Source organism: Neoarius graeffei, chromosome 9, assembly GCF_027579695.1.
Source record: "Neoarius graeffei isolate fNeoGra1 chromosome 9, fNeoGra1.pri, whole genome shotgun sequence".
Lineage (NCBI taxonomy): Eukaryota > Metazoa > Chordata > Actinopteri > Siluriformes > Ariidae > Neoarius > Neoarius graeffei.
Window position 1 is genome coordinate 84,178,204 of NC_083577.1, and position 14,971 is coordinate 84,193,174.

The window sequence follows — 14,971 nt, forward strand, 5'->3', positions numbered from 1 at the left end:
TCTGTTTGAGTGCCCAAGACAAGAAAAAGATATCCATTTACTCTGGAATTGTCAGGTACGCGAGGGAAGGAGGTGGATGTATGTGCACAAGTGTTCAGTTTAATAATAAAAGTGCAATATATACATAAAGTGCATAAAACACACACAAAGAAACAGTCCAAAACGGCAGGCAAGATCAGAAATGTGAAAACAAGCAAAAGGGTCGGTCGAGGCGCAAACTACATCAGACTAAGCGAGAACAAGAACTAGAAACAAGAATCGAGAAACCAGGGAAACAAGAACAAGGGAAGGAAGGCTCGGTAATGCATACTTAACGTAGCGTAATACTTCGCCTCGCATTTGCATCAGCGCAGTCCTTAAATAGCCAAACACATAGTTCTCTGAGTTCAGGTGCGCCTTGTTCACGCCACAGAGCGCAGGACTGACAGGAATATCCTTGATAATCATCTGCCCCTTCATCCGACATACAAGATCCCAATCACCATCAGAATTCTCTCCAAAACGTGATTACATATCGAGACTGGTCTAACCACTGCTGCGCACAGGAACGAAATTGACACCTGGATTGTTACACGTGTGACGTCACGCACTCCTACGGGATCTTCCGGATCAGTCTCGGCAGATCCCGTGAAAATCCGCTGATCTTGCATCAATGTCCTGCCTTTAGGATCAGCTATGGTTTGAAAACACATGGTCTATCCAAGGGCGTAAAAACGGTGTTGATATTGGTGGGGACATAATTTGGCCAAGCGCCCCAGTGCGACATGGTTGTCGCACGAAATGTGGCCTTGTTGCTTTACACAAGGAAAAAAGTGTGGTTTAGTGGCATTAAATTCACTTTAACAAATCATTTTAATGTTTTGTGCCAAACAGCAGTAAGTAAGACTAAAGTTCAGTGTGACTGCCGCTTAATAGCAAGCATTTTATTTTTTTACAGAACAAAGACAATTTCATTCAGGCTCATAAGTGAGATGCTTCACTGAATGTAACCGCTAGGAGAAGAAAATGAGCACATTTCACCGTGTCTCCTCTCCTCATTTAGTGAAAGTCACTGCTGTCAGGTGATTTTTATTCCTGCTAACTGCCGCTTTATCGGTTTAAAAGAAAAAAGTTCAATCTCCTCTATTGCCGTAGTACGATTCAAGATTTACTGTCATTTCCCTGAGAATTTGCATACACACAAAAAAACGAAAGTGTTTCTCATCAGCATAGCGCAGTGTAATTAAAAGGTTAAATCATCAATCTCTTAAAAATAGATCTAAAATGGGTCCATTTTAAATAAAGTGTCAACATTTTAAGGGTCAATATTGTAAATGCTACAGTTAAACTGAGAGGATTGTTGATTTAATCTCTAAATAATCAGTGAAATATAATGAGGCCAGCACTCCTGACTCTCAGTGAGACACACAGTGATAAAATCATGTGAATTCATCCTGAGCTCCCAGAGATAATGTGTCTGGGTCAGGCCACAATATACCAGTTTCACTGTTCTACCATCTAAATAACTAATTATTTAGTAATGTGAGTGGAGACAACATACGAATAAATTTCAAATGAAGCTCGTACATAAAATAAAAAAAACACGGGGGGGTGGTACAAAAACTGCAAGAAAAAAAGTAAAACTGAACCAATGTGTGAAAAATAATATAAATCAGCCAAAGAAGCAAAACATTTTAAAAATCAGCCAGTCACTCAATCCCCTGTTTCTTTTCTTGAAACAGGTTTAACTGAAAACTGTGTTGAACAAATACTGAGTTCCTGGATGACTGCAGATAACTTGTTAGATAAAACAAACAGAGGTCTGTGTCTAAACGCTGAGGTTTTTACCCAATACTGTATCTATAAAGTGAAAGGGAACTTACTGGGGTCATCAACTTACATCTGGTTTAAATTACGAGAATTGTAGTTGATGTTAACCTTATGTACTTTTGATGGTCTCTGGAGAGTCTCTCATCTGCCATAACTGGCTTCACCTGGTTCTGCAGTCAGACATGAAGAAATCAGGTTGTGTATTGAATGTCCAGAAATAAACTCCTTGAGGAAATATTAAAGATGTGATGCTTTCTTTGCTCTGATGTCTGGGCGTCATCCTCCTCATTGCAGAGATCTTTCAGAGCTGCTTGTGTTCCTCTTGGGAATCATGTTCATGATGGCAAACAAGTAAACAGGAACTTGTGTTATGGTACCTTTAATATTGATTAGATTATACTAACTTTATTTCATAACTATGTGGAAAGGAGGCCCAAACTGGATCACATAACAGATGCTTTAGGACCATTTGGTTTCCTCTTGAATTCCAGAAAAGCAGTTTCAGGGAATTGGAAGAAGAACAAGCCCCTCCACAACATCAGGGTATGGTCCCAACGGAGACGTTTCAAACATCCAAACATTTGGAGGGTTCTAGGTAAAAGAACAATCTTTGATTACCATCAAGATGACCCAAACAAAGCAAGTTATTTAAATAAATAAACCTTCACACTTACGTTGTTCATGTTTGAAGGTGCAGACAAGTCACTTACAGGATCATGCTGACGATTCCTGAGTGAAAACAAAGTAAGCAATCCACTGATTAAAATCTTTATACTTTTATAATCTGCTCTCAATACTATATTTATAAAAAGACCAAACTCACCGCAGTCTTTCTATAAATTGAAGAAATCCTTGACAAAAATTACTTTTTCGTAAGGCAAAAACACCAACCACAGCCAGAACAAGCACTATGAATATGATGAACAGAGTCCAAGTCCTGGATTCTGTAGCTGCAATGCCATCGAGAAAAAGTATTAGTTAGCTCACAGTTTACACACTTTCATCTGGATTTGTACGACTTCTATCAAACAGAAACACTGGTGGAAGCTGGTTAATGTCAGTGAGGCCAACATCCTTATTGAAAGTGGTAGATAAGTTTAAAACATTATGAATCACACAGTGCAGAGCATATTAAATGGAAGTAACCTTTTAGTCTTTTGACCCTGCACTCCAGTACAGCTGACTATAACTGGAACATTAAAAGGAGATACGCAGAGCCTTTATTTTTAAATAAATTTCTGAGTGGATAGCATCTCCATCCTTGACTCTTGTATGCTGCATAAATGGGAATAAAAAAAATATATATACATTTTTGAGAGTTAAAATCGACTGCAAAGTTGGCATTCAAGCTGCCAGCCAGCCCCGAGTGTGTGACGTCACAGCGGTAACCGGTTTTAAGGCCAAGGCCTTTGACAGCTATAGACCAAAGTCATATAAATAAAAATTTATGGTGAAAGTAAGGAATACTGTTACCGACTTGCTCAACTAAGACTGATTTGACTTCATTGATTGTGGGTTGACTCATTAAAACAGGATAGGTGTTATAACTTGTGCAACATACATGTACATGCATGCATTTTCACTGATCAAACGTAAAAGGCTAATTAAACAATCAGATGAACTGAGAATCACATTCTGAAGCAAACTAAATCTTATACCGGTAACTTCAACAAGTTCCACGTATTAATCTAAATACAGGTAAACAACGAGTGTTGTTTTTGTTGTTTTGTATCCAAATGAGAGTCGGAGCTTACCCGTCTGTGTTCTCACTTCTTGAAGGCCGATCTTGTGGCCAATTGTTTTGAAACAATCTGACTTTCAGTTGTTCGTTCAGTTCTCCGTTCATTTGTTTCTTCCACGTAAGGGCGAGATGGCAGCAATATCCAGCAGAGAAATCAGACGGCTGCGCCACTCATTCGCCATTTTTTCCATACTGAGTACTCCGCCATTACTGCTCGGCTCAGGCAATTACTAAAACCCAGGATTGGACGTCACCAGTTTTAGCAACAACTGCGGGGAGGTCACTGCCCGAGCGACAATGCGTTACGTTACTTTCCGTCCTGGGTTTTAGCAACAACCCTCGGCTCACACTCCGGGAGAACCGGTGCAACTGAACTTACTTTCCTTTAAAATAAATAAAAATACTTTCCTTTTCTTCTAGTTTTATTTAATTGTTGGTACTGCACCCTCTTTCAATATGGGCTTATAGCCAACGCTCCTCAACAGAGCAGAGGTCTTGTACGAGTCTTCAGTAAAATGTGCAGAGCAGAGGAGAGACCACTTTGTAGGCGCCCAATGTGCTCGTGAACTTCTCGCAAAACGCATCCAAATCTGTGCAGTTTGAACATTCTTGGGCCATGAATGCAACGTTAATCCACCTTCTATCGTGTTGCTGCACCAGCCAGCAACATCTATATGGCATGGCGATAAATTAGCTCAAAATGGAGGATCGGAGTTGCAGTCAGCTCTGTGTTTTAGAACAGCGGAAATGGCGATGAAGCCGATAGACTTCCTGCTGTGACGTTACGGACATCAAGGTCATTCACTCAGACTGCTACCTATATAAATCACTTTAATCGTAAAAGTTACTGTATTAGATTTATTGTTAACGCTTAAAACTATTCCTGCGTCATTCTTGAGGTCTCAAGACATTTATAAACAAAAGTGAGGCCATGGCTCTGCGTATCTCCTTTAAGACCAAGATGTTGAATAAATTACGGATGACTACTTGATCCACATATGTGAACATGTACAATGGATTCAACTACAGGGACGAGAATGAAAAATATTAAAAAAACTCTGGAAAAAAACGGGGGTTTGGGGGCCGCAGGCACCCAGCGGGGCCCAGGGGCAGACCCCCGGTGGGGGCCCAGGGGGCAGGAGCTAATGATTTTTGGCTATTTTTTTTTTTTACCCCAAAACCATTAATTTTATCAGCAAAAAGTTGCAATTTATTTGGAAGTAAATTCCCCTTCTTGGTGGACTACCAGGTGAAAATGATTAAAAACAAGTCTCTTGTACCATATTAATCAATTCACATTTGATTAAAAAAAAAAATCAATCAATGCACCTTTTAATATAAACAAGCTCTACAGTATTATATTTCTGCATTTTTGCTGTTCATGTCTTTGAATACTCTAATCCTTTAAAATGAAGTGCAAACCAGAAAAAAGTTCCATCATATAATTCTCTTAAGCTTTCTTCTGATGTTATCATGGTAGCAGAAGGTCTTGCATATTAAGCAGGCAACATTCAACATCACTTATCACTTCCCTTTCAACTGCTGTGTGTACTAACTAGGTTTTATCTGGACAGGATGTTGTGTAATGTAATACAGATACCATACGGTCAATTTGAAGATCAAGATGGTGATTTTGAATTAAAGAACAGGCATGTACAATGGGCATTACATATTGGAAATTTTTTTAAAATCAAAAACTAAGTTCATCTCGGCCTAAAAAATTTGGGCAGACACTCCCACGCAGCACATGCCAGCAATCGCAATCCCCCCCATCCCCCCATGAAATGAGCAATAAGTAGGAGAGTCATACACGGTAACACACCTAAAATTTTATCAGAAATATAGATACGATACTATGATTCTCCCCAACATGCTACATTAGATAAGCTAACCCAATTTATAAAAGATGCGCGCACACACACACCTCAAAAAATTAGAATATTGTGAAAAAGTTCAATATTTTCCATCAGTTATTTAAGAAAATGAAAATATATATTATAGACTCATTACACAAACTAAAATGTTTCAAGCATTTTTCTATTTTAATCAGTATGGCATACAGGACAGAAACATAAAAAAACCCATCTCAAAATATTAGAATATTTCATTTCGAGTTTGAGTAAAACAGTATGAACACAGTGTATCTCTCCGTCTAGTTCAGTACACACAACCACAAATCATGGAGAAGACTGCTGACTTGACTGTTGTCCAGAAGATGATCACTGATGCCCTCCACAAGGAGGGTAAGCCACAAAAGGTCATTGCTGAAAAGGGTGGCTGGAAAAGGTGCACAAGCAACAAGGATGGCCACAGTCTTGAGAGGATTGTCAAGAAAAGTTGATTCAAGAACTTGGGAGTCTTTAAATATTTAACTTTACATGTAATGAATATAGAATATATGAAAGTTTACCTTTTTGAATTAAATTATGAAAAAAAGGAACTTTTTCATGGTATTCTAATTTTTTGAGATGCACTAGTATATATCACACACACACACACGTAGTTGTCGACTTACGACCTATGCAACTTATGACCGATCAACTTTACGACCGTCTGGTTATAACTGGCAAGTGTTTCCCAGCTGAGCTAGCTGAGTGTACGACAGTTTCCGCCCCAGCTCCCAGCAGCGCCTCTCGCCGCGTACAACAGTTTCCACCCCAGCTCCAGGCACATGCGCAGTCTCTCTCGCGCTCTCTATCATACAGTTTCCGCCCCAGCTCCTGGTTTATGAAATGAGCAAATGCTCCCGCCAGCCCGAGCGCTGCAACAGCTGATGTAGACGACCCACAGCCAAGCACCAGTGATGCCAGCGGTCACTAAGTTTTGTATTTTGCCATGTTTTACATTTGTATTTTGGTATGTTTCAAACTTAAATGTTTTCTATTTTTCACACCTATATTTCGTATTTTTTGTTTTGTACATATTAAACGAATTGTACTGTACGCAGTGTAGTATGCAGTGTTTGACAAACGAAATAATGAGCCAAGGTAATGAAATAAGAAAATGTTGATAAAATAAGACTAAGATGATTACAATATCATTACACATCACAATATACTTACGTTCATTTAACATAGGCTGACTTACGACCAGATCAGTTTACGACCGGTCAGTCATAACCAAACGCAGTTGTAAGTCGACGCATACCTGTGTGTGTGTTTAATATTAATATATGAGTGATTCCACGCTTATGGGTAATATAGCGATATGCAGACATGGGTATATACACAACGTGTTAACAATTAAATTTTACTCACAGTAGTGATGAATGATTTATTGCTAGTTATTAATTGTAACTTTGAGAGATAATTAAGATAAAATTAATGCTCAATCCATATTAAATCAAAAGTTATTAAATCATTTTGAAAAATTAATCAGATTCGCAAGAGCTGTTGGGGACATTCTCAGATGCATTATTTCACATGGCTCTAATGCCTACTATCACTGAGTTTTGCATTTATAAATTCAATAAGGGGACGTACCTTTGAATTGTATATATTGTTATATATATTTACGTGTGTGTATATATATATATATATATATATATATATATATATATATATATATCTCGATTTAGAAACATTTGAAAATACGTTGAACAGACGTTTCCGTCCCGTCAAAAATACACACAAAATGGGTAGATAATTAATTTTACCATACAAAGTTTGGATAATGGATATTTTTGAAAAATGGTAGAAAACACTATTAGTTTTCTTATATAATGAACAGAGAACTTCTGCGTTATTTTTTTTATCAATTGTAATCGCTTTCAATGCGAGTGTTCGTAAATCCGTCAAACATTACGTTCTGTTCAATTACCGATTTAAAAAAAAAAAAAATTGCCCGGCTATTTAAGATATTGCTGTTTAGAGAGTATATATTTTTGTGCGGTCTTTGATTTGACGTCATCAAATCATGTGTACACAAGCAAGATGGCCGAAGCTAACAAGAGGTATGTTTCCCGTCAACGATATGTTTACCATCACGCTCAGTTACATTAACCAAGTCTGGACGTAACGTGTCTATCAATTCAAAGTATAGTCAACTCCTCGGCACCTGCTTAGTTTCAGTCTATTTCTAATCACTTATTTTAAGTAACATGTAGGTTAAGTACGATAAGATATACCTCAAAAATAGTTAATCTCGGTTTTCACGATCTGACATGTAAAACAGACGTGATGTTGCCGGCGCGCCCTGCCCGTGCTGGTTCTTTGGGGAGAGGGCAGAGGCGTCTGCCTGTAAAGTTTGGGGCAGTTGGGAGCTCCCCGAGCTACGGGCGTCCAAAGTCGGGCTGGGGCCGCCGATGGGAAAACGAAACTGAAGCCGAGCACCGTGGCTCTCCGTCCCGAGGACATGTTCAATCTGAACAGACGTATAATTTGACAGCGACGATCGCACGTTAATGCGGGTATCTCTGTAGAAAAGTGTAGAAACAGAGCCTATGAGCCTATTTGATAAGCCTATGAGCTCCAAAATGATGTCTGTTACATTACTTCTGTTACGATTGTCCATCTCGCGTCTGTTACAAATTAATTACAATCTAGCTATATACCATGTTAATCTTATTGAAAGAATGTGTATGTTTATTCTACGACACATGTTTATTAATTATATTTACTAAAACATCACCTTCCTATGTTTCAAAAAGCCAACCAGTCTTTTTACATTTTTGTATCAGACAATGTCATTCTACTGGTGTCAAACATTATGAAAAAAAAAGCTGATGTAGATTGGTACATTAAAAAAAAAACCTCACTGTTATATTCTAATATATCATTACTTTATCTATACATAATAAAATAGTTATAAAATAATTCTACATTGTTAAAATTGAGAATCTATATGTCCACAACACTTCTGTTACGTTCTGACTTTGGCATATAAATATGTTTTTATTACATCTCAGAAAATTAAAGTTATCTTTTAACACATCATTCATTAAAGATTACATGTTTTGTGACCTGATGGTAAAAAAAGAAATGGTTTTAGGTGAATTTTTAAAAATAAAGTTCATGTCCCCATTTCAGTACCCATAAGCGTGGAATCACTCATATATATATATATATATATATATATATATATATATATATATATATATATATACACACACACATATACACACACACACAGTGGTGCTTGAAGGTTTGTGAACCCTTTAGAATTTTCTACATTTCTGCATAAATATGACTTAAAACATCATCAGATTTTCACACAAGTCCTAAAAGTAGATAAAGAGAATCCAGTTGAACAAATGAGACAAAAATATTATACTTGGTCATTTATTTATTGAGGAAAATGATCCAATATTACATATCTGTGAGTGGCAAAAGTATGTGAACCTTTGCTTTCAGTGTCTGGTGTGACCCCCTTGTGCAGCAATAATTGCAACTAAACGTTTCCGGTAACTGCTGATCAGTCCTGCACACCGGCTTGGAGGAATTTTAGCCCATTCCTCTGTCCAGAACAGCTTCAACTCTGGGATGTTGGTGGGTTTCCTCACATGAACTGCTCGCTTCAGGTCCTTCCACAACATTTCGATGGATTAAGGTCAGGACTTTGACTTGGCCATTCCAAAACATTAACTTTATTCTTCTTTAACCATTCTTTGGTAGAACAACTTGTGTACTTGGGGTCGTTCTCTTGCTGCATGACCTACCTCCTCTTGAGATTCAGTTCATGGACAGATGTCCTGCCATTTTCCTTTAGAATTTGCTGGTATAATTCAGAATTCATTGTTCCATCAATGATGGCAAGCCGTCCTGGCCCATATGTAGCAAAACAGGCCCAAACCATGATACTACCACCACCATGTTTCACAAATGGGATAAGGTTCTTATGCTGGAATGCAGTGTTTTCCTTTCTCCAAACATAACGCTTCTCATTTAAACCAAAAAGTTCTATTTTGGTCTCATCCATCCACAAAACATTTTTCCAATAGCCTTCTGGCTTGTTCACGTGATCTTTAGCAAACTGCAGACAAGCAGCAATGTTCTTTTTGGAGAGCAGTGGCTTTCTCCTTGCAACCCTGCCATGTACACCATTGTTGGTCAGTGTTCTCCTGGTGGTGGACTCATGAACATTAATATTAACCAGTGTGAGAGAGGCCTTCAGTTGCTTAGAAGTTACCCTGGGGTCCTTTGTGACCTTGCCGACTGTTACACGCCTTGCTCTTGGAGTGATCTTTGTTGGTCGACCACTCCTGGGGAGGGTAACAATGGTCTTGAATTTCCTTCATTTGTACACAATCTGTCTGACTGTAGATTGGTGGAGTCCAAACTCTTTAGAGATGCTTTTGTAACCTTTTCCAGCCTGATGAGCATCAACAACGCTTTTTCTGAGGTCCTCAGAAATCTCCTTTGTTCATGCCATGATACACTTCCACAAACATGTGTTGTGAAGATCAGACTTTGATAGATCCCTGTTCTTTTAAAACAGGGTGCCCACTCACACCTGATTGTCATCCCGTTGATTGAAAACACCTGACTCTAATTTCACCTTCAAATTAACTGCTAATCCTAGAGGTTCACATACTTTTGCCACTCACAGATCTATAATATTGGATCATTTTCCTCAATAAATAAATGACCAAGTATAATATTTTTGTCTCATTTGTTTAACTGGGTTCTCTTTATCTACTTTTAGGACTTGTGTGAAAATCTGACGTTTTAGGTCATATTTATGCAGAAATATAGAAAATTCTAAAGGGTTCACAAACTTTCAAGCACCAGTGTGTGTGTGTGTGTGTGTATATATATATATATATATATATATATATATATATATATATATATATAGAGAGAGAGAGATATTACACACACACACAAAATGGCATTGATTCATGTGATATACATTATATATACACACACACACATTATAAATAATATAATGAATCATTCGACCTACCTTTGTGTTTTTTGGTGTATATGTGAAGTTTGATAGTCCTTGCCCCTCTACTAGCGTAGTTTATCATGTCAGAACACAATGAGCAAAGTACTTTTCCTGGGACGTCTAGTTTCCGTATGTGATCACCAAGCTCCGTTGTGACAGTCTGCTTGTCGATCTCGACATTCAGTGTTCTTTCTAACCAAGCCCATCGAAAACAGTTCTTTATTCCTGCACCTTTATCAATCTCCCTCGCTCGATCCTCTTCTTTCTTATCTAGGGCTTTTGCCATTGTCGATATGCTAAAATATCCCGCCTGAATACGTGTCTTTCCGATGTTACCAATGCGTATCGTCAAACAGTGTGTACGGTTGGTGAACGGCAATTGCAAGCCATGTGTGGAGAGCATGCGCGCTTGTTTATACACTGCACGCGATGGGATTTCCCGAAAATTCTACCGCAAATAATAATAATAATAATAATGTTACATTTATAAATAAGTCGAACATCGTCGCAAAAGTGAATGTTAATTACGACATGTCGAAAGACTTGTGTGTTAACCCGGAGCCCACCAAGAAGTTATAAGGTGACCACAGATCGTTAACCATACCCCCCCCCCCCGAAAATTTCTCAACGGATTTACATCGATCTCAAAAACAATCATTTTGGTCTGAAAAAGTCAGAAATCCGCCGATCGGCGGAAAATTCTCATCCCTGCAATTAACTTGCATGCAAGAATAATTCACTGTTCCAATGAATTACAGATGATATACATACTCACCTGGGAAAACATGCATGTAGAGAGAAGCAACAGCACTCCCGTATTGGTTAGACACCACACAATAGTAAAGGCCGTTATTGTTAGGGGTCAGGGGAATAACCTGTCTGCTGTTAACACCACTGGAAAGAGGCTCCTTCACTGGAAAATACCTGCAAGGGAATTTCTTTGTTAAATAATCTTATCTTCATACAGATCTACAGAGATAAAAACATTATACTGTGGGAAACTGCCTTCAACTTGCTTATCTTGCACTAAAAACAAATGTCTCAAGGCATGTATTTCACATTTAAACTGTTTTGTTCCATTCTCCAAGGATGCTGAAATTTCCATTATTAATGTGATTAATTACCTCCGCCAAGGAGGTTATGTTTTTGGTAGCGTTGGTTTGTCTGCTAGTAACATTACGGAAAGAGTTATAAACAGATTGCTCTGAAATTTTTTCCAGAGGTGTGACTGGGCACAAATAACATTCCATTAAATTTTGGCGGTGATCCGGATCACCTTATGGATCCCGGATTTTTTTTAAAGGATTCTCGGTGGAGGTCTGCGCTCTCCGAGTGCTTTTCTAGTTTCCATTGTTAATGCCACTAGGCTGTTGACACACCCTCCACAAATACAGTACATCACAGAGATCAACATGATCCAGGTTGAGCCATTTTCACACTTCCAGGTAGAGCTGGGCAATATGGCCTAAAAAAAAAAAATTTTAAAAATCAATTTTTTTTTCACAAAAAAATCCAATTTTTGATTTTAATCGATTTTTACCCCCCTACTAAAAATCAAACTACAGGAGACAAAGAAATGGTTCAAAACAAGTTTTACCTTTATTTTGTTTTCACTTAAATTTCTCCTTTGGGGTTAAAGTGCAACCAGAAACCAAAAAGAAGCCAAAAAACAAGCTTGTAGATGAGATGGCAGACCATGCCATTGTAAACAGTGACTACATACAGTAACTTTTAGAAAGCTTTCTCCAACATAGCTTAGTTTCAAACTGGCACTAACACAATGCACCCTCAAACTTAAAAAAACAAAACACACAAGTGTTATTTACCAGCTGGGAGGTGCGTATGGTGAAATACCGTGACCGAGGTCTTGAAAGTACTGAGCAAGGCCGAGGTCACGGTATTTCACCATACGGACCGACCTTAAGCTGGTAAATAATATATTTATTTTTTTCTTTACCAAATTCTAACAGAAAACGAGAGCCCCTGAAAGGGAAACCGAGGCGAGCCGCCATTTTGAATCCTCATTCACGGCTGTAATGCAAGTGGCTTCCTCCTCGGTATACAAGTGCACTTCCATGGCAGGAAAAAAACTACAATTTGCCGTCTATGTAGTCCCCTATTTATACAAAACTGAGTCATTCAGGATTCAGACATGTTTTTGCTCAGCGTTAGCAACAGTTCAGGAGAAAGCTCAAAACCTGTAAATGCTTTATTTTATTTCTTCCTCAGGGTAGTAAAACTCGCTTTCGCTGTGAACACTGTCGTTATCGCTATCCATGCTGTAAAATTAATGCTATTCTCCTGAGAAATGCTGGCAAAAATTTAAGATTTTTGATAATCTTATAAATAAATCTTATTAAAAAAAGATAAATGTTGACAAAAAAAAAAACGCTACGTTTGTTCTTGTTGTGACCAAGCGAGTCGCCAGAGGTCCGTAACCGGGGTCCGTACCGTAGGATACAGACCCGCTCGCCAGCCAATCAGAGCACAGGATTTGGACCGCGAAAAAAAATAAAAAGTAAATAATAAATAAAATTGTCCTTTTCGATAAAACTGACAAAATAGGGGGAAAAAAATTCCAGCTTTTCCACCATATGTATGGGCACCATGTCTTTTGCAATAAACGTCGCGATAGCATCTGTGATTGCTTCCACCGCGCCCCATCCTGATCATCAGGCGCACAGTGGGAAATGTGTCCGGGGCGGCTGCTTGCTGTACTGTGGATCGTCAGGCGCGCAGTGGGAAACGCGTCCGGGGCGGCTGCTTGCTTTGCTGTGGATGGTGCGCTCAGCCAGAGAGACCGAGAACAGAGTGGTCCGACTGCAAGAGGTTTTACTGGGTTCAGCTCTAATTACTGGAAAAGATTAGATTATTAACAAACACTTTCAAAAATAACATTAGGATAAAAACAGAATCTAAGAACATAATAAAGGGTTCTTTCTTACTATTGTTAAAAAGTCATATACAATATAAAGTAACACTGATAGCAGAAATGCCGATGTTTCTGGGAAACATAGGTCAAACGTGAAACAGAAACCTGATACCAGGTACCTGGCCTGTCTCCACAGGTCCGATGTTCAACAAATAGGTGCAGCTTTGTTGTTAAATTTGATCAGCCATATAATATAGCTCAAATCATTATTTAAACTGCAGCCCTTTCTGGTAGACATTAACGGAAAACTGCTCTATTACCTGCTCCAGGCGAAGTTTGTTGGTTTTGGATTAGCATCTGCTTCACACTGGAATTCACGTGTTTCTTCTTGATCACCTACTGAAGTAATGTATACCACCTGAGGAGGATCTGGGAGAAAAAAAAATAAAAATCAGTACTTTACAAACTCAAAATTAAGTGTAATGTTGACAATTAGGAGAAAAAAGTACATAGCCTTTTTGCTAAAATAAACTGTGCCGTGTTGAACTATGCTTTAAAAGTAAAAATCCACCCTGAACCATTTGCATATTAATCTGTATAATTCCTATGTGATCTTCAGTGGTGTGCAGCAATTATTTTGTCATGAAATTGAGTTGACTTTTTTAAAAATATGTTTTTCATTAAACATGTTGGATCTATTTTCTCTTTGCTTGACCTACATTAGCCATAGTGGCATTTTACATTGTGTCGGTACAGTGGGTTTTAGCCCTACCTAAAGATAGCGGCACGAAGCATGTTTGGGGTCTTCAACTTTCTTGACAAAAATCACCATTAACATCACAATCACCGTTTCACAGAACACGAATTAGCCAAACCAAGTCTGCTGTATGTGAATCATATGCACTGCACTCTGAGGCTGGCATTTGTTGTCTGCCTGCTGAAAACCAATGTAAATTCTGCTATGTGTAGGACGATTATTCCATCAAGAAAGACACACTGCCAAGTAGAACAGACAGACACTCCGTTCTACTGCTTTAATAATGTGAAACGAATAAGAACAGCACTGCAGGGGCGTAGCTGGGGGGGTCCTGGGGTGCCCATGACCTCCCCTTTGTCGGACCATACATTTTTTCAATAGCCGCATAAGAATATTAGAAAAGCGCCCACTGTCATTTCTCTCTCTTTTTTAAACTAGATTGTCACCTCAGCCTCATTTGGGTTTCTATAACCTTGTATGGACTTCCTGTGGTTAGGGTGCAAAAACCCAGTTTGTCAGAGTGTGTGCAGGAGAGGCGGATGTAAGTGCAGATATGTTAAATAATACACAGTGCGATATGAGCATAAAGTGAGTGAAACACACACAACAGGCAAACAGACTCAAAAAGCAGGAAAAGTGGTAATTGAGGAAACGGGCAGGAGGTCAATCGAGGTGCGGGCAGAATATCAGAGGGAAAACTATACAAGATCAAGGGACAAGAAACAGGAGTCGAAAAACCAGGAGGTCAACAAGAACACGGAACAAGGCTCAGTAAGGCACACTAGACGCGGCGTAATACTTCACATCATCCTTGCATGGGTGCAGTCCTTAAATAACCCAAGCGTAGTTCATTGATTAAAGACAGGTGTTTTGTTAATGGTGTGCGTGCCGGAGCTCGTTAGGC

At 38.7% G+C, this 14,971-nt stretch overlaps 1 protein-coding gene across 1 annotated transcript in view; it reads right to left on the reverse strand.

The window, feature by feature from the left end:
* Positions 1-79: 79 nt before the first annotated feature.
* Positions 80-14,971, reverse strand: part of LOC132892052 (nectin-3-like) — a 51,269-nt gene continuing 36,377 nt past the window's right edge. Inside the window, exons 4-8 of the mRNA XM_060930403.1 lie at positions 13,631-13,739; positions 11,214-11,362; positions 2,633-2,759; positions 2,484-2,538; positions 80-2,400 (exon numbers count right to left, since the gene is read on the reverse strand). Of these exons, the coding sequence (XP_060786386.1) occupies positions 2,311-2,400; positions 2,484-2,538; positions 2,633-2,759; positions 11,214-11,362; positions 13,631-13,739 (530 nt within the window). The 3' untranslated portion in view covers positions 80-2,310. The remainder of the gene's footprint in view (positions 2,401-2,483; positions 2,539-2,632; positions 2,760-11,213; positions 11,363-13,630; positions 13,740-14,971) is intronic.